At 35.3% G+C, this 20,065-nt stretch overlaps 2 protein-coding genes across 9 annotated transcripts; both read right to left on the reverse strand.

Annotated features, from left to right (window-relative positions):
- Positions 1-1,647: 1,647 nt before the first annotated feature.
- On the reverse strand, positions 1,648-6,307 carry LOC308680254 (torsin-1A-interacting protein 1). The gene is made up of 9 exons (XM_081348282.1): positions 6,181-6,307; positions 5,091-5,201; positions 4,816-4,947; positions 4,527-4,706; positions 4,275-4,451; positions 4,054-4,164; positions 3,789-3,902; positions 3,543-3,602; positions 1,648-3,455 (listed from the first exon to the last, which is right to left on the reverse strand). Exons 1-9 carry the CDS (start codon positions 6,251-6,253, stop codon positions 2,662-2,664), a joined length of 1,752 nt encoding a protein of 583 aa, XP_081204408.1. The 5' UTR covers positions 6,254-6,307; the 3' UTR covers positions 1,648-2,661.
- A 197-nt stretch (positions 6,308-6,504) lies between these two features.
- On the reverse strand, positions 6,505-19,911 carry LOC308680320 (uncharacterized protein). 8 transcript variants are annotated; one of them, XM_081348398.1, is made up of 24 exons: positions 19,792-19,910; positions 19,627-19,709; positions 19,452-19,536; positions 18,812-18,880; positions 18,494-18,562; positions 17,099-17,152; positions 16,554-16,745; positions 15,629-15,697; positions 15,293-15,358; positions 14,963-15,016; positions 14,556-14,669; positions 14,145-14,336; positions 13,216-13,284; positions 12,880-12,945; positions 12,550-12,603; positions 12,144-12,257; positions 11,735-11,926; positions 10,808-10,876; positions 10,472-10,537; positions 10,143-10,196; positions 9,672-9,785; positions 9,263-9,454; positions 7,829-7,900; positions 6,505-7,686 (listed from the first exon to the last, which is right to left on the reverse strand). In XM_081348398.1, exons 3-24 carry the CDS (start codon positions 19,471-19,473, stop codon positions 6,902-6,904), a joined length of 2,748 nt encoding a protein of 915 aa, XP_081204524.1. In that variant the 5' UTR covers positions 19,474-19,536; positions 19,627-19,709; positions 19,792-19,910; the 3' UTR covers positions 6,505-6,901. The 8 variants fall into 8 exon arrangements, with proteins under 8 accessions (XP_081204524.1, XP_081204523.1, XP_081204521.1 ...); XM_081348397.1 differs by having other exon boundaries at positions 19,627-19,649; positions 19,727-19,860; XM_081348401.1 differs by having other exon boundaries at positions 6,506-7,686; positions 14,574-14,669.
- Between the last annotated feature and the right edge of the window lie 154 nt (positions 19,912-20,065).

Below are 20,065 nucleotides of genomic sequence, written 5' to 3' on the forward strand. Positions count from 1 at the left end.
TCCAAAGTATACGGAGCCGTCTACTCTCCAATCGCAATCCAATCATACACCGGTCAGTCTGCGCAGCTCTGTTTCAAGTTGAACACCCCTAATGTGTGGAGGAGCTAGACGTTCCAACCACATCCTAACCCTATAACCCTATTGCTACATATAACTCCACCCATTAGGTTCACAGAGGTGGAGCTGGACTAGGTCAAGATCCACCCATTATGTCGGCGCCGCTTCAAGTCGAACACTATGTTGCATCCCAATTCAGAGGCTGCATAATTCGAAGGCTGATTGCGTCACCGCAGAGCGTCAAAGACTCTTCCAATTTGAAGGCTCCTTCAAATGCAGCCTCCAAATGTTTCCCGTGCAATGATGAATACAACAGATGGATCCTTCGGGGCCTTAGCCTGGCTCCGCCCTCCTGCGTACTTCCGCTCAATTTTATTTCCCTTCAGTACTACGTCTGGGATTGTGGTGTATTCTTTGGTTTTCTCCGGCCAAATTTTTGTCAGCGAACAGAGGGAGTGGCTGAGAACGATAACGTTGATGTCGTGCGTTAGTTTGAGTTGTATGGTTACGTCACGACCAAAGGTTAGCGATTGGTTATGGAAGATCCAGAGTGACTGTGGGCAGATCCAATAGTTTTAAACTTCAACAGAATACCCGCCTACAAGGAAGTTAACGCTTGTCAATGGAAAGAGGCCAGACTCTCTGTACAAATGAAATGTAGAAGAGTCTGGTAGAACCAGGCTATCGTGGCCTTGCCTAACCCAGAATTCATTTGGCGCCAGTGACAACAGGATTTATTTTTGAAAGACATTGCCAAATTACACTTTTAAAGGTAAGTATTGGGTTTCAGCTCACTCAAATATCTAACGATACAAAAGAAAACAACAACTTAAAAGTGGTTCATATTTTGACCTATATCTTACTAAGATGTGATTATACTATTATATACAGAAATGAATCATGGTGAACATATTTAGACAGTTTGTGAACCCTGTTTTGTTTTCAGACAGTTTAATATAACTTTCAAAAAAGTCTAGTAGCTAGGCGACAAGAACAATTCTCGGTAGACTAGACAGACAGTCCCATTTAACAATGCTCGGTTCTATCCGACCTTCGCTGCCTTCAGAGGATGCAGCCTCTGAATTGGGACACAGCTGAGCAGTAACACTTGTTTACCTAATTCCTACAGCTCACGACGCTTTGCGTGAACTTTGGGATAAACTTGTAAACTGTAAAAATAGTTTCGCTCTATGAACGCAATATAAGCATTTTCCTCCCATAATCTAAACCACAGTATAGGCTCGTTAGGAAAAAAAGTGGATAAAACAATGGAACTAATCTTGAAGCACTTTGAACTTGTAGATATCTGGTTAATAATTTTCTTCTTGTGGCATTAAAGTGCATGATGAGTCATGTCACCAGACACCAGCAATTTCGCAGGATTACACACCTTTTCAAGTTGGTACTCACTGCAGTCAAATGACGCTCCTCCTCTCTGGACATCTAATGGTGTGGAGGGATAGAGTTCTGGGTAGCGTTAGGGTGTTGGATATTTTAGCTCCACCCATTAGGCCCAAATTACATTCGCTCCTCCTGTTTTAGATATGGTTAAAAGCAATACAAATACACATTACAGTTCAAAAGTTTGTTGTCAGTAAGATGTTTTTTTTTTAATAGAAAAATGAATTATATTATTTAGCATGGATGCATTAAATTGGTTAAGTGATAGTAGAGACATTTGTAACAAAAATCTATTTAAAATAAATGCAGTTCTTTTTTTAAATTTTCTATTCATCAAAGAATCCTGCAAAAGCAGTTTTCATATCATTCAGCACAACTTAACATTGATAATAATAAGAAGAAATGTTTCTTGATAACCAAAACAGCATATTAGAATGATTTCTGAGGGATCAAGTGACACTGCAGCAGAAAATTCAGCTTTGCCATCACAGGAATAAATTACTTTTTAAAATATGTACATCAAAAATAGAAAATAGTTATTTTAAATGGTAACTCACAATATTGCCGTTTTTACTGTAGTTTTGATCAAATAAATTTAGTCTTAGTGAACATAAGGCTTTCAAAAACATTTTAAAAAATCCAATCAACCCCACACTTTTGAATTATACTGCATCTACATACATGTAAACTAAATAAAATGTTACAAAAACAGGAACTATGACAAAATGGCATTATCCAGAGGATAAGAAAATGAAAACTAACAACAAGAAAACAAATATAGCCTGACTTTTAATTATTATAATCTTATTCAATCAAATATATGAACCCAAACTACATTTTGATTGGTAAAAAGAGTATAGTTTACAATTCAGAGCTTAACTTCAAACATCAGTGCAAAACTTCAGTCATTATTCAGTCATGGCCTTGGGAAGAAATGTACAACTGTAAGCCAAATGCTGTTGCATTATTATTATTATATGATCAAGTGTCTGCCTTCACACATATATTATCATCAAAGAAAACAAAGAACCAAAATGGAGTCGAATACAAAACCATCCGTATAAAACATTTATAAACAAACACATTTTTTAAAAACCTCTTTGGAATAAAGATCCTCTATGTACATTTATCTGGTCCTTGGAATCTACAAAATGACATATCCAGCCCAATACAGTGATTTAATCTTACGATTTTCTGTTAAGGTTAGTAAGCACATCCCTGCTGTTCAATTTTCTTCTCTGGAGCCACCGGCAGGATGACGTGAGAAATTCTGCTCCACAGTCCACTCAGTTTATCCACGTCCATTTGATTAAACTTTGCAGATTTATCTGAGGAGACAAACTTCTGTTTTATATGGTCATGTACCATGTCCTCAACTGCATTCAGACTGGCATTTGGGTCTATTTCATTCACCGAAAGCATCACAGTGAAGACAAGAAAAACTTTTTTGTAAGCTGCATTCTCATGGTCACAGTAACGATAGAATATGAGCGTAGATCCAGGAGGGAGCTCCTCAAAACGGTGCACAACAGCTGCGGGTTTATCACCTTCAAACGCTTCCTTAAGCGCTTCATCAATCTCCAGCTTGACCTGATCACTGTCTTTTGCTTTTTTGGTGGTCCCGTTGATTTCTAAGATTGAAGCGTTATGGAAGCTGGAGTACGTCGTGGCTAAGCTTCGAGCAAGGCAGCCCAGCGTCGTTTCAGCCTGAAGGCCAGCAGTCAGAATTACACTGACCGGTTCAGTGGGGCTGACCGTCTCCAGGTGGCGCTTAAGATGTTTCCCACTCCTCTTCCAGAACTCTGAACGCTGACTGGGAAAAAGTTCCCGTAAAGCATGTAAGTCCAGACCAAATTTCTCTATGGTTTCAGAATGGGACACATCAGTTTGACGCAAAGGGAAGCATAGAAAGGTCCAATAGGCCAAAAAGCTCAAAGCCAGGACTCCTGTCAGTATCAGAGAACACCAAAGAAGCTTGTTCCAGTACCACAACCAGCCTAGGAAAACATGCAAAATAAAGCATAGTAAATGTGAGACAAATCTGCTTGTTTAAACTATGTGGAATAGATGGACACAAAAAATACCTCGAGAGGAAGAGACTGGGCTTGCTTTTGAGGTGACTGGTTTCTGCAAATTCTTCCATTCTTGAAGACAAAGTAAAGTAAAAGAATTATGATCTACAAATTCTTAATATTAATCATTTTACTTTATTGGCTATTTTTCTTAATAGACTAAATTATGAATGTAAAAATGATTATAATATGATTATCTTTTTTCAAGTAATAAAATAAGAGAATAGTAAGTGACAAATACAAAACATAATTTTTTACCTTTGTTTTTGAGATGAGTGGTTGGTTTTGTAATGGGAAGCGTAATTGTTGGGTAGACATTGCTCATCCGGGGTGTAGATTGGTATCTGTTCCAGTTACCAGGACATGGGGCATCTAGTGATGGGATATAAACTTTAATCAACTAAAATTCATGAACAATTGTGACATATACACTAAGAATGTTAAGTATCATAATGTGCACTTTTACCAGTGAACAATTTGCTTACTTTAATATATATAATTACAATATAAAGATTTTACAAACTTTTGGTTTTCTCCGTTGTGGGATTCTGATTCTGATATTTCAGGCTATTCTTATTTCTCATTAAGGCGTCTTGTTGATTTTCCAGTGGTACAGCACCCAAACTAGAGGGATCTGCATTGAAAAAGATACTTTGGAGTAAAATCAACTACAACTGACATATCTATGCATTTCAATGCAAATGAGTTGGGAACTGAAAGGTCATTTTCTTAATGATAACAAACCTCCAGATGTTGTGTTTGGTCTGTAGTTTCTTGTTTGGATTTTAGGTCTGAGTATTTCATGGTCCATATGTTTTTTATGAATGGTCATTCGGCTGCCCAGTATCTCGTCAGTTTTCAGATTTTCTCCACATGCATAGGCAGGATGCTTTTCTACTGCCCCAGGCTGGTAGGAATCCACTGAAGAAATATAGCACCACCTGTTTAATATTATTTGACCTAACACTTATGCTTGTTTCTCAAATAGCATCTTACCTTTCAAACCGGGCTCATTGTCCTGCTCAGCCTCCTCATCTGAGTTCATATCTTGATCCTGGTCTTCATCCTCACCCATCTCCACATCTGCTTCATCTGTGCGTTTAAATCCGTCACCTCTCTCTTTTATATCTCTTGCCTTCTCTGTCTCTTCAAGCTTTTTCTTCTTGACAGGGGATTCTGCATTGGTTTAATATAAATGAGTGCAAACATTAGAATAACAAATACGGTTTGTCTGAGAAAACAAAATGTTAGACTTTTTTTATTTTTTTAATTTAATTTTACGTACCATCATCATCCCCTTTCTCGAGGCTCTTGGACTTTTTGGATCCATTGACAGTACTGGATGCACCATCATCTTCCCTTATTCGCCAGGTTCTTTTTAGTTGGGGTCTGGGTGTAATATCAGCACTGTATAAAGCTTAGAGGACGTGGTTAAAAGCAATAAATATACACATTACAGTTAAAAAATGTGGGGTCAGTACAATTTTTTTAAAATAGAAAAACGAATTATATTACTTAGCATGGATGCATTAAATGGGTCAATATAAAGATTTTACAAACTTTTGGCTTTCTTCGTTGTGGGATTCTGATTCTGATATTTCAGGCTATTCTTATTTCTCATTAAGGTGTCTTGTTGGGTTTCCAGTGGTACAGCACCCAAACTAGAGGGATCTGCAATGAAAAAGATACTTTTGAGTAAAATCAACTACAACTGACATATCTATGCATTTCAATGCAAATTAGTTGGAAACTGAAAGGTCATTTTCTTAATGATAACAAACTTCCAGGTGTTGTGTTTGGTCTGTAATTTTTTGTTTGGGTTTTGGGTCTGTGTATTTCCTGGTCCACAGGTTTTTGAGGAATGGACATCCGGCTGCCCAGTAAAAAATTATAAAGCTAAAGCTAAGATAGAGGACGAACCGTTTTTTTAAGAAGCCTACTTTGTGCATTAGCGGAACTGACACAGCGACAACCCATTTTGACGGGATCTTTTAAACAGACATATCAACAACTGCACATTGTGATCTTCAATAATAGCCTTATAAGAAATGCTAATGAAATGTTTACACTAAACGACTTGAGAATATATTAAAATTATGTAACTATTGGCTAATTAGCTTATATGCTCAAGCTAACCAGTGGCTATTTGAACAATTTCGCCTAGTTAGCGAATCCAAGCTATATAATTCTAAATAACTTATGTTTTACATAGAGAGAGGGAGAAGCTTTGGAAGAACAGTTTTGCTCCGTTTTATAAAGAGCATTCCGAGGTGCACAAACGTATGAGACAATCTGACCGCAAATTGCGAAGCTTTACGTTATAATTTATATTATAATAAACCGCTGTAATAAACTTGATGTACGGAGACAATTACAATTTGATTAGCATTTTATTGATTTTTTAATAAAAAAATACTGTAAAGACAGAGGAATGAGCCCAGAATGTAAACTCAAACAGCAAGGTTTACTAAGCAACTTAACAGCATACTGACAATGAAACCCCTAACATAAAATATATAATATATATTTACCGTGCATTACGGTATCGAACTTTTGGCATTAGATAATATTTATTGAAGGTAAGTAGCATTTGGCTCAATTTACTTTTCTGTAGTATTGAAGTCACGTTAAGAGTTTTATAAAGTCAAACCTGTCTTAGATGAAGTTCTGGCGCTTCTTCTCCTAATTGTAGTTCCATCTTCTTTAGAAACACCCGAATCCATTTGATTTATATCACACACTTCTTTTGACAAACTTTTTACTTTTCCTGTGCAGCTGAAACCGGAAAGCGGAACATGAAGGATGCTTTTAGTCGGAGCGACTTTAGTGGAACACAACTTAACTCCCGGAAATAGTTCACAATTACAGTTACTTTCATTTCACAAATGCGCCAGTAGGTCAACAGCATTCATTGGTCTTAATTTCTGCTTTATCTGTAATCCGTCACAAGCGTGTCAAAGGAAGCACATGGCAGATGAATTTAAGGCACGTTTATTTTATCTAATACAGCTTAGATAAAATACTTTTTGAGTATTCATCAAATATATTACACGTTCATCCCTGGTCAACCAAATTTACAGATTACAAATAACTTTAATGTAAGACATAATTTAAATACAAAATATCTACATGAACGCAAAGAAAATCAATACAAATGGGAAAATTATTTCGCTTTATCCTTCAATAAAATGTGAAAATCTGAAAAGTTATTATTTAGTGTGAAAGAAAGAAAATTGTGAGGACCATCATTCATACGGCAGCACATACAAATATGAATCTTTAAATTTTAAGTATGAGCCCTCATTTGTGAGGCAACACATGAGTATAATATTTAAAGTCATAATAAAAAAAACAAATTTCTTATAACTATTTCAAAATGATTTTCCACAGTCCCCACCACAGCCCTGGTGTTCAATTCTCTCTTCTGCAGCCACAGGCAAGATAAGATGTGAAATTCTGCTCCACAGTCCACTCAGTTTGTCCACATCCATTTGATTAAACGTAGCTAACTTCTCTGAGGAGACAAACTTCTGTTTTACGTGCTCTTGAACCATCTCCTCAACTCTCCCTAGACTGACATTGGATGGCACTTCCACTTCTGTATCAAGCATTACAGTGAAGGTTAGGAAGACGTCTTTATAGGCTGCATTCTCATGGTCACAGTATCGGTAAAAGATGAGAGTGGATCCAGGAGGGAGCTCCTCAAATCGGTGGATTACAGCTGCAAACTTTTTACCCTCAAAGGCATTTCTCAACTCACTATCAATGTCCAGCTTGACCTGATCACTGTCTTGTGACGCTTTGTTTTTTCCATCAATGTTCAGAACCGATGAGTTACGAGCAGTGGAAAAAGCATGAGCCAAGCATTGAGCCAGACAACCAAGTGTCCTTTCAGCACTGTGACCAGATGTTAGAATAAGGCTGACGGGTTCTGTGGGCTGCTCAGTTTTTAGGTGGCGTCTGAGATGAATCAGACTCCTCCTCCAGAGTTCTGGCCGCTGATTTGGAAAGCTAGTCTTAAGTTTTTCCATTTCCTGATTGAACACATCCACCTCATTAAACTCTTTTAGTACAGGTGGCGTTGAGTCAGATAAATATAATTTACCACAAACCACAGATGCAAGGACGACAACAACAGCACAAATCCATAACAGTTCTGTAAGAAAACAAAATATTAGAGTGATATTATTGTCTGCTTCTCTGCGATAATCATTTGACAGTCATTCTTCATAATGGTAAAGACTTTTTTTAGTCAAGTAATTTCTTTATAGGCAGTCAGAATGGAGAGAACAACTCACTGTCATTTCCTCCAACTCTCCTCTGTGGTTGGCTTTCTTGTAGAAATCCAGAAGACTTGTGTTCTAGTGAATCTAAATGTAAAAAGCAAGGCAACAGTTTTTAAATGTAAGAACAAAATACCAATTTTCAAATTGCAACAATTCACCTAATCTATACAAATTTTATTACAAAATGTAAATTTATAATATGGCAATGGCATACTACAGGAGAATCACTTAAAGGGGTTAATTCACTGGTGACAAGATGGGTTTTAATAAAACCTGGCTATCTATGCAGTAGAAACACAATACATATATTTTTTGGATATTGGTGCTACATAACTAGAGAAAACAGAGAATAAGGGCTGTGGCATTCCCTTAGGCCAAAAACTTAAAACACTCATAATACACTTTTGAATTAGGCTCTGCTCCTCTGTCGATCCAACTGTTCATGGACAGGAACACAAAAATGCAGAAGTTCCACCGGTAGTTTTAACAAAAGCCCTGGAGCTGTCAAAAGTCTGCCAGATGACACAAAATTATACATTTTGCATCATGCGGCAAACTTTTGCTGACAAATAAACGGATATCTGAGAGCAGGTGACATGGAGAAAAAGTACACATTGTTCATTTACATAATACTACTGACATTGTAACATTACAAAGCTGGTTGAAAATCTGTGAACTTATTTAAGCTGACTTCTCAGGTTCAGGTTCCTTTATTTGTACCCGTAGGTAAATTAAGTTCCAGAGAACAAGTTTAGGCTATTTCTCAAACATATAAACGATAACACCATACAAACAGATCACTAAAATCACACTAAAACAATTTACTCCATCTTAATACTATTCATAAAATGAATGACACAAAAAAACTGGAACAACGCTGTTTTTGTATCGTTTTGTTGTACACGGCAGTACTCTAAACCGTCGATTGGACGGCAGATACTGGAACTCATAATACAGCGGATGCAGCTGGTCACTCAAGATTGAAATACCCATGGGCTGTACCTCCCTGGTATACAGCGAGGCTGGGTTCACATTTGCATTTTACATTTAGTCATTTAGCAGACGCTTTTGTCCAAAGCGACTTACAAATTAGGACTAAATTAAGCGAGTCATCGTGAAGAGGCGAAAAACAACGCAAGAAGTGCTCAAAATACGAAGTTCAGTCATTGTTCAGAGTAGCATAAGCGAGGACATAAGGGAGAAGGAACGTTTTTTTTTTTGTTTTTTTTTTATGAGGTAGTGGATGTGGATTTTTTTTATGAGGACGTTCAGTAGTGGTTCCCCAATCAACCTACTGGACCATTTCACAATCTGGTTAATAGAGTTCCGGCTCTTTAAAGTTAAGTTCCCGTACCAAGATACCAGAGAAAAGGAGAGTACGGATTCAATAAAAGCACGATATAACATACTCAACAGTGTTTTCTCAAATCTCAAATAGTATTTTACCTTCCAAACTGGACGTAGATTCCTTCTCATCTTCTGCATCCAAGTTCATATCTCGATCCTGGACTTTATCCTCACCCATCTCCTTATTTTCTTTATCTATGTCTTTAAATCCATCACCTTTCTCATTTATATCTCCTGCCTTCTCTGTTTCTTTAGGAGTTTTAGTCTCTGAAGTAGCCACAATTATGTTGTCTATAAGAAAATAGTAAATATTGAATATTGAATACTAAAATCACACAAAATAAAAAGTTAATACATGACCTTTAACTCCCTGCATTTTTATATTTACCTGTTTAGAAACCATTATGGCAAGCATCAATTATGTTTGCTATGCAACTGCTTATAAATGACAAAAACACATTGATAGCAAACAAATGCAGTAATCTGCTTCATTCTAAGAAAAAAATACCTATTTCTTTCTTCCCACTGTGATTGACTTTCTCTTTATCCTCTTCTATTGTAGATCCAGGATCAGAGTGAAGGACAGTCTTGGTCTGAGTACTGCAGAGAAGTCTCATCTTGTCTGTGTCATACAACAAAAAGTATATAATGTTGTGTGCATAACTGAGCGTAAACAGTGCTATAAAACATATAGCAACAAATATTAAATCTGTAATAGTGCCTCTTATTTTTTAAAATTTTTATGAATGTAATATTACAACAAATATTAAATCTGTAATAGTGCCACTTATTTTTTACATTTTTATTAATGTAATTTTTTTTAATAATAATTACATACAGCAGGCAAAATACCTTTGTTTACCTCAACAATAAATTCAAAACGTACAATAATATCACTCAAAATTAAAGTTAATACTTGACTTCTGACTCACTACATTATATTTGCCAGTGCAGAGACCATTATGAAAACCAAACTTACCATCCTTATCTTTACCTCTAGTCTCTGGAGAACAATCATAAGGCGAGTCAACATCTGTAAAGTAGCAGTAGAAGAGCAGTTTTAGCTATTTATTCGAACTTTCTGATTCCTAACCTGATTCCAATCCAATTCTAATTAAAAGTATTTAGTGTTGTGTGCAATAACTGAGCATAAACATCAATATAAACCGTTATGACATTAAATCTGTACCACTCTCTTTGCGTGCATTATCTGGAAATGCACTATACAAAGAAGGACTAGGCTACATATAGCACTGTAAACTCCCTCTGTTAATCAATCATATGATGTGATGTAAAAATGCAACTCACTCTCATTCTCTGCAACTCTTGGTGGTTGGTTGTCTTGTGCAGAAGAGGCGGTATGTTGTACCGATGCTAAATGCAAACACAGTCAAAAGCTTTTAAATGTAAAAATTAAACCACTTTTCAAATTGCTAAAACATTTCACCTAATCTATAGAAATTAGATTCCTAAATGTTGCTTAGTGTCTAGAAGGTTGCCCAGTCTTCTCTGTCAGATAAGAGAACAGCATATTGCATCAAATCTGTGGAATTACTTAAATCCCCCAAACCACTTGAACAAACATCAATTCTATCATGAAGATCATGATAATAAAAGTTTGACTTCATGCAACACGTCACTTACCACCCTCTACTGTAGTTTTGTCATCTGACAAAGAACCACTAGATGGATCAGTCACTGCAGATGTTAATTCTGCATTTGAAAAGAGGAAAGGAGCAGTTCAGGGTTTTAAAGACCCATTCAATTATTTGAGCACAGTTTTCATTCTTTCTTTCTTGTTTCCTATTGTTGTTTTTTCATGCACTGGTCAATTTTGAGATTTTGGGCTATTTTGCTTCCATAATATGTCTTCTTTCAGGCTAGTGGAAAGAAAACATCCAAAATACACATCCAAGTGTTATTTTATTACACTTTATTTATTAGCATCTCTGGATTTAAATTATATTACCTTTAAAGGCCGTTTTCTCAAGATTTTTTCCAGAAATCTCCACTAAAGTAGCACTTACATACATTAAACTTTACAATTATGTTCCTATCTACATTCTTAAGGTTTTTACAGAGGAGTTTGTTCAAACATCATTTGCCTGATTTATATAACATTTTATTCATTAAAAACTTTTTTTTTCCCTGGCTGTTGAAGTATCTCCAGTATTTTCTGACTTATGGAGTGATAACAAAGAGATTCAAAATCTCCACTGTAAAAAAAAACCATTTAATATGCTTTGAATTAGGCTTTGAATTAGGCTTTGAATTAGGCTCTGTCCCTCTGTCGATCCAACTGTTCATGGACAGGAACACAAAAATGCAGAATTTCCACCAGTAGTTTTAACAAAAGCCCTGGAGCTGTCAAAATCTGCCAGATGACATAAAATTATACATTTAGCATCATGCGGCAAACTTTTGCTGGCAAATAAACGGATATCTGAGAACAGGTAACATGGAGAAAGAGTGCACATTGTTCATTTACATAATAATACTGACATTGTACATTACAAAGCTGGTTGAAAATCTGTGAACTAATTTAAGCTGACATCTCAAATAGTATTTTACCTTCCAAACTGGGCGGAGGTTCCTTCTCAGCTTCTGCATCCAAGTTCATATCTCGAACCCGGTCTTCATCCTCACCCATCTCCTTAATTTCTTTATCTTTGTCTTTAAATCCATCACCTTTCTCATTTATATTTCTTGCCTTCTTTGTTTCTTTAGGAGTTTTAGTCTCTGAAGTAGCCACAATTATGTTGTCTATAAGAAAATAGTAAATACTGAATATTGAATACTAAAATCACACAAAATAAAAAGTTAATACATGACCTTTAACTCCCTGCATTTTTATATTTACCTGTTTAGAGACCATTATGGCAAGCATTAATTCTGTTTGCTATACAACTGCTTATAAATGACAAAAACACATTGATAGCAAACAAATGCAGTAATCTGCTTCATTCTAAGAAAAAAATACCTATTTCTTTCTTCCCACTGTGATTGACTTTCTCTTTATCCTCTTCTATTGTAGATCCAGGATCAGAGTGAAGGACAGTCTTGGTCTGAGTACTGCAGAGAAGTCTCATCTTGTCTGTGTCATACAACAAAAAGTATATAATGTTGTGTGCATAACTGAGCGTAAACAGTGCTATAAAACATCACAACAAATATTAAATCTGTAATAGTGCCACTTATTTTTTACATTTTTATTAATGTAATTTAAAAAAATAATAATTACATACAGCAGGCAAAATACCTTTGTTTACCTCAACAATAAATTCAAAACGTACAATAATATCACTCAAAATTAAAGTTAATACTTGACTTCTGACTCACTGCATTATATTTCCCAGTGCAGAGTCCATTATGAAAACCAAACTTACCATCCTTATCTTTACCTCTAGTCCCTGGAGAACAATCATAAGGCGAGTCAACATCTGTAAAGTAGCAGTAGAAGAGCAGTTTTAGCTATTTATTCGAACTTTCTAATTTCCTAACCTGATTCCAATCCAATTCTAATTAAAAGTATTTAGTGTTGTGTGCAATAACGGAGCATAAACATTGCTATAAACCGTTATGACATTAAATCTGTACCACTCTCTTTGCGTGCATTATCTGGAAATGCACTATACAAAGAAGGACTAGGCTACATATAGCACTGTAAACTCCCTCTGTTAATCAATCATATGATGTGATGTAAAAATGCAACTCACTCTCATTCTCTGCAACTCTTGGTGGTTGGTTGTCTTGTGCAGAAGAGGCGGTATGTTGTACCGATGCTAAATGCAAACACAGTCAAAAGCTTTTAAATGTAAAAATTAAACCACTTTTCAAATTGCTAAAACATTTCACCTAATCTATAGAAATTAGATTCCTAAATGTTGCTTAGTGTCTAGAAGGTTGCCCAGTCTTCTCTGTCAGATAAGAGAACAGCATATTGCATCAAATCTGTGGAATTACTTAAATCCCCCAAACCACTTGAACAAACATCAATTCTATCATGAAGATCATGATAATAAAAGTTTGACTTCATGCAACACGTCACTTACCACCCTCTACTGTAGTTTTGTCATCTGACAAAGAACCACTAGATGGATCAGTCACTGCAGATGTTAATTCTGCATTTGAAAAGAGGAAAGGAGCAGTTCAGGGTTTTAAAGACCCATTCAATTATTTGAGCACAGTTTTCATTCTTTCTTTCTTTCTTGTTTCCTATTGTTGTTTTTTCATGCACTGGTCAATTTTGAGATTTTGGGCTATTTTGCTTCCATAATATGTCTTCTTTCAGGCTAGTGGAAAGAAAACATCCAAAATACACATCCAAGTGTTATTTTATTACACTTTATTTATTTGCATCTCTGGATTTAAATTATATTACCTTTAAAGGCCGTTTTCTCAAGATTTTTTCCAGAAATCTCCACTAAAGTAGCACTTACATACATTAAACTTTACAATTATGTTCCTATCTACATTCTTAAGGTTTTTACAGAGGAGTTTGTTCAAACATCATTTGCCTGATTTATATAACATTTTATTCATTAAAAACTTTTTTTTTCCTGGCTGTTGAAGTATCTCCAGTATTTTCTGACTTATGGAGTGATAACAAAGAGATTCAAAATCTCCACTGTAAAAAAAAACATTTAATATGTTTTGAATTAGGCTTTGAATTAGGCTTTGAATTAGGCTCTGCCCCTCTGTCGATCCAACTGTTCATGGACAGGAACACAAAAATGCAGAATTTCCACCAGTAGTTTTAACAAAAGCCCTGGAGCTGTCAAAATCTGCCAGATGACATAAAATTATACATTTAGCATCATGCGGCAAACTTTTGCTGGCAAATAAACGGATATCCGAGAGCAGGTGACATGGAGAAAGAGTGCACATTGTTCATTTACATAATACTACTGACATTGTACATTACAAAGCTGGTTGAAAATCTGTGAACTAATTTAAGCTGACATCTCAAATAGTATTTTACCTTCCAAACTGGACGTAGGTCCCTTCTCAGCTTCTGCATCCAAGTTCATATCTCGAACCCGGTCTTCATCCTCACCCATCTCCTTAATTTCTTTATCTTTGTCTTTAAATCCATCACCTTTCTCATTTATATTTCTTGCCTTCTTTGTTTCTTTAGGAGTTTTAGTCTCTGAAGTAGCCACAATTATGTTGTCTATAAGAAAATAGTAAATACTGAATATTGAATACTAAAATCGCACAAAATAAAAAGTTAATACATGACCTTTAACTCCCTGCATTTTTATATTTACCTGTTTAGAGACCATTATGGCAAGCATCAATTATGTTTGCTATACAACTGCTTATAAATGACAAAAACACATTGATAGCAAACAAATGCAGTAATCTGCTTCATTCTAAGAAAAAAAAATACCTATTTCTTTCTTCTCACTGTGATTGACTTTCTCTTTATCCTCTTCTATTGTAGATCCAGGATCAGAGTGAAGGACAGTCTTGGTCTGAGTACTGCAGAGAAGTCTCATCTTGTCTGTGTCATACAACAAAAAGTATATAATGTTGTGTGCATAACTGAGCGTAAACAGTGCTATAAAACATCACAACAAATATTAAATCTGTAATAGTGCCACTTATTTTTTACATTTTTATTAATGTAATTTAAAAAAAATAATAATTACATACAGCAGGCAAAATACCTTTGTTTACCTCAACAATAAATTCAAAACGTACAATAATATCACTCAAAATTAAAGTTAATACTTGACTTCTGACTCACTGCATTATATTTCCCAGTGCAGAGTCCATTATGAAAACCAAACTTACCATCCTTATCTTTACCTCTAGTCCCTGGAGAACAATCATAAGGCGAGTCAACATCTGTAAAGTAGCAGTAGAAGAGCAGTTTTAGCTATTTATTCGAACTTTCTAATTTCCTAACCTGATTCCAATCCAATTCTAATTAAAAGTATTTAGTGTTGTGTGCAATAACGGAGCATAAACATTGCTATAAACCGTTATGACATTAAATCTGTACCACTCTCTTTGCGTGCATTATCTGGAAATGCACTATACAAAGAAGGACTAGGCTACATATAGCACTGTAAACTCCCTCTGTTAATCAATCATATGATGTGATGTAAAAATGCAACTCACTCTCATTCTCTGCAACTCTTGGTGGTTGGTTGTCTTGTGCAGAAGAGGCGGTATGTTGTACCGATGCTAAATGCAAACACAGTCAAAAGCTTTTAAATGTAAAAATTAAACCACTTTTCAAATTGCTAAAACATTTCACCTAATCTATAGAAATTAGATTCCTAAATGTTGCTTAGTGTCTAGAAGGTTGCCCAGTCTTCTCTGTCAGATAAGAGAACAGCATATTGCATCAAATCTGTGGAATTACTTAAATCCCCCAAACCACTTGAACAAACATCAATTCTATCATGAAGATCATGATAATAAAAGTTTGACTTCATGCAACACGTCACTTACCACCCTCTACTGTAGTTTTGTCATCTGACAAAGAACCACTAGATGGATCAGTCACTGCAGATGTTAATTCTGCATTTGAAAAGAGGAAAGGAGCAGTTCAGGGTTTTAAAGACCCATTCAATTATTTGAGCACAGTTTTCATTCTTTCTTTCTTGTTTCCTATTGTTGTTTTTTCATGCACTGGTCAATTTTGAGATTTTGGGCTATTTTGCTTCCATAATATGTCTTCTTTCAGGCTAGTGGAAAGAAAACATCCAAAATACACATCCAAGTGTTATTTTATTACACTTTATTTATTTGCATCTCTGGATTTAAATTATATTACCTTTAAAGGCCGTTTTCTCAAGATTTTTTCCAGAAATCTCCACTAAAGTAGCACTTACATACATTAAACTTTACAATTATGTTCCTATCTACATTCTTAAGGTTTTTACAGAGGAGTTTGTTCAAACATCATTTGCCTGATTTATATAACATTTTATTCATTAAAAACTTTTTTTTTCCTGGCTGTTGAAGTATCTCCAGTATTTTCTGACTTATGGAGTGATAACAAAGAGATTCAAAATCTCCACTGTAAAAAAAAACATTTAATATGTTTTGAATTAGGCTTTGAATTAGGCTTTGAATTAGGCTCTGTCCCTCTGTCGATCCAACTGTTCATGGACAGGAACACAAAAATGCAGAATTTCCACCGGTAGTTTTAACAAAAGCCCTGGAGCTGTCAAAATCTGCCAGATGACATAAAATTATACATTTAGCATCATGCGGCAAACTTTTGCTGGCAAATAAACGGATATCTGAGAACAGGTAACATGGAGAAAGAGTGCACATTGTTCATTTACATAATACTACTGACATTGTACATTACAAAGCTGGTTGAAAATCTGTGAACTAATTTAAGCTGACATCTCAAATAGTATTTTACCTTCCAAACTGGACGTAGGTCCCTTCTCAGCTTCTGCATCCAAGTTCATATCTCGAACCCGGTCTTCATCCTCACCCATCTCCTTAATTTCTTTATCTTTGTCTTTAAATCCATCACCTTTCTCATTTATATCTCTTGCCTTCTTTGTTTCTTTAGGAGCTTTAGTCTCTGAAGTAGCCACAATTATGTTGTCTATAAGAAAATAGTAAATACTGAATATTGAATACTAAAAATCACACAAAATAAAAAGTTAATACTTGACCTTTAACTCCCTGCATTTTTATATTTACCTGTTTAGAGACCATTATGACAAGCATTAATTCTGTTTGCTATACAACTGCTTATAAATTACAAAAACACACATTGATAGCAAACAAATGCAGTAATCTGCTTCATTCTAAGAAAAAAAATACCTATTTCGGTTACATTAATTTTTATTAATGTAAAAAAATAATAATAATAATTACATACAACAGGTAAAATACCTTTGTTTATCTCAACAATAAATTCAAAATGTAAATGACCATTATGAAAACCAAACTTACCATCCTTATCTTTACCTCTAGTCTCTGGATAACAATCATAAGGCGAGTCAACATCTGTAAAGTAGCAGTAGAAGAGCAGTTTTAGCTATTTATTCGAACTTTCTGATTCCTAACCTGATTCCAATCCAATCCAAAAGTATTTAGAGTTGTGTGCAATAACTGAGCATAAACATCGCTATAAATCTGTAATGGTTGACTTCATACACTTACATACTCTATATATTTTTGTTGTATGACAAAGACAACGTTACACAACAATGATATGAAATGCAGTTTAAACACACACACACACACACACACACACACACACACACACACACACACACACACACACACACACACACACACACACACACACACACACACACACACACACACACACACACACACACACACACACACACACACACACACACACACACACACACACACACACACACACACACACACACACACACACACACACACACACACACTCTCTCTCTCATTCTCTGGTACACTGATCTGCGGTCCAGAAGAAGCAGTATATGATGTTATTGACCCTAACAGCCGTTTCACAGCACAAGTGTGAGCGGCGCGTCAGCGGATTAAAAAAGAAAACGGCACACTCGGGTTTTATTTGGGTAGTGCTATAGGCTAGCCTCTTGTGTATTACATAAACTAAAAGAAAGTTAATATATCATTATGTACTGGCTAGTTTACTTTAGTGTTTTTATAATAGGCTACACCATACTTTCACCCAAAATGAATAATTAAAAACAATTTAAATGGGTAAATCTTCAGTAAATATTTTTGAGTTTTCATTTTCTTTTCTGACATAATCCAGTTCTTGTTCAAAAACACTGGACATGCTTATTCTGTGAATTTTGGCCACTTTTTGTATGAAATCATATTTATTTTGTCCATCAAAAGTGTGCAGCGCAGAATAAATGGAGTCGGCGCCTAAACCCACGCTTCACTGCTCCCGGTGTGAATACACTCATTGGTTAACATGCACGCCGGAAAAACATAGGATAATAATAATGAAACAACACTTTACAAATTGCAACAATAATTCACCTAATCTAGAAATGAGGTTCTAAAATGTACACAATTATTTAACATGACATACTGCCAGTGAAATAGCCTCATTTATCTTAACAATAAATGTGAAATGTACAACTAATAACACACAAAATTAAAGTTAATAATTGACCTCTGAGTGCCAACATTTTTATATTTCCCTGTTCAGAGAACATTTTGACAAGCATTAATTCTGTTTGAAATCCACATGTACCACTCACTTTGGGTGCATTATCTGGAAATGCACTATACAAGGAAGGACTAGGCTACATATAGCACTGTAAACTCTCTCTGTTAATCAATGATATGATGTGATGTAAAAATGCAACTCACTCTCATTCTCTGCAACTCTGATCTGTGGTTGGTTGTCTTGTGCAGAAGAGGCGGTATGTTGTACCAATGCTAAATGCAAACACAGTCAAAAGCTTTTAAATGTAAAAATTAAACCACTTTTCAAATTGCTAAAACATTTCTAAAAAAATGTTGCTTAGTGTCTGGAAGGTTTCCCAGTCTTCTCTGTCAGATAAGAGAACAGCATATTGCATCAAATCTGTGGAATTACTTAAATCCCTAAAACCACTTGAACAAACATAAATTCTATCATGAAGATCATGATAATAAAAGTTTGACTTCATGCAACACGTCACTTACCACCCTCTACTGTAGTTTTGTCATCTGACAAAGAACCACTAGATGGATCAGTCACTGCAGATGTTAATTCTGCATTTGAAAAGAGGAAAGGAGCAGTTCAGGGTTTTAAAGACCCATTCAATTATTTGAGCACAGTTTTCATTCTTTCTTTCTTGTTTCCTATTGTTTTTTTTTCATGCACTGGTCAATTTTGAGATTTTGGGCTATTTTGCTTCCATAATATGTCTTCTTTCAGGCTAGTGGAAAGAAAACATCCAAAATACACATCCAAGTGTTTATTTTATTACACTTTATTTATTTGCATCTCTGGATTTAAATTATATTACCTTTAAAGACCGTTTTCTCAAGATTTTTTCCAGAATTCTCCACTTACATAGCACTTACATACACTAAACTTTCCAATTATGTTCCTATCTACATTCTTAAGGTTTTTACAGAGGAGTTTGTTCAAACATCAGTTGTCTGATTTATATAACATTTTATTCATTAAAAACTTTTTTCTCCTGGCTGTTGACAGTATATTACATCGAAAACATATAATATGTCAGCAAAGTTAAACAAGTTATGGACGTATGTAGATTAGTCCATTTTTTTAAATTAGCATAAAACATACAATTTCAGAACCATTTAATATATTTACCACTGTCGACTTCGTTTGCCATTGCTCTTACACAAATGCCTCCTTTATCAATGAGTTGTGTTAAAGCAGGGAATTTGAAATGGACCTGAATGAAGAAACAACACCACATAAACAAACTTATAAACCACAAATGATCCAGTGACATGAAAATACAGACAGATAATAAGATTATTACCTGAAATACAGCAAACACAGTTGCTAAAAATCAACGTTGACACGTAGCCTACAACAAAAACCTCTGAAACTTGCTCTTATAGTCTGAAAAACATACTCACCAATTATCTAGCTGGCATAACACAGATAATATTTCGGATTTTGCCCTATGTTCCGGACAACTCACATTTTCCAAATGCGACTGCGCCAAAGTGGTTCCGGGTATCGGTAGGAACTGTTTGACTTTGTGAATGGTTTCCTTCGGAAGTTTTCTGAAGAGGGACATCTTCTTCTTCTTCTTCTTCTTTGTTTATTGGCGGGTGGCATATAACGTCTAGGTGCATTTCCGCCACCTACTATGCTGGAGTGTGTGTCGGAGTAAGATCATAATAATTAAAAAAAAAAAAAAAAAAAATCGATTCAATAAACCACTTTGTTTTAAATACTCAATCACCAACTTA

Source organism: Scardinius erythrophthalmus (genome assembly GCF_964197995.2).
Source record: "Scardinius erythrophthalmus genome assembly, chromosome: 20".
Taxonomy (NCBI): domain Eukaryota; kingdom Metazoa; phylum Chordata; class Actinopteri; order Cypriniformes; family Leuciscidae; genus Scardinius; species Scardinius erythrophthalmus.

Bases quoted from the DNA above. Each gene is read 5' to 3' on its own strand.
- LOC308680254 (XM_081348282.1), bottom strand. From the start codon at position 6,253: ATGGATTCGGGTGTTTCTAAAGAAGATGGAACTACAATTAGGAGAAGA. The intron at 4,948-5,090 runs GTTTGTAAAATC...ACGTCCTCTAAG, and splicing joins CACAACGAAGAAAGCCAAAA to CTTTATACAGTGCTGATATT. The intron at 3,903-4,053 runs GTTTGTAAAATC...TCCCATCACTAG, and splicing joins CACAACGGAGAAAACCAAAA to ATGCCCCATGTCCTGGTAAC.
- LOC308680320 (XM_081348395.1), bottom strand. From the start codon at position 19,473: ATGGCAAACGAAGTCGACAGTG. The intron at 17,153-18,493 runs GTGAGTTGCATT...GCTACTTTACAG, and splicing joins CAGAGTTGCAGAGAATGAGA to ATGTTGACTCGCCTTATGAT. The intron at 7,901-9,262 runs GTAAAATACTAT...TTTTACATTTAG, and splicing joins ATCTACGTCCAGTTTGGAAG to ATTCACTAGAACACAAGTCT.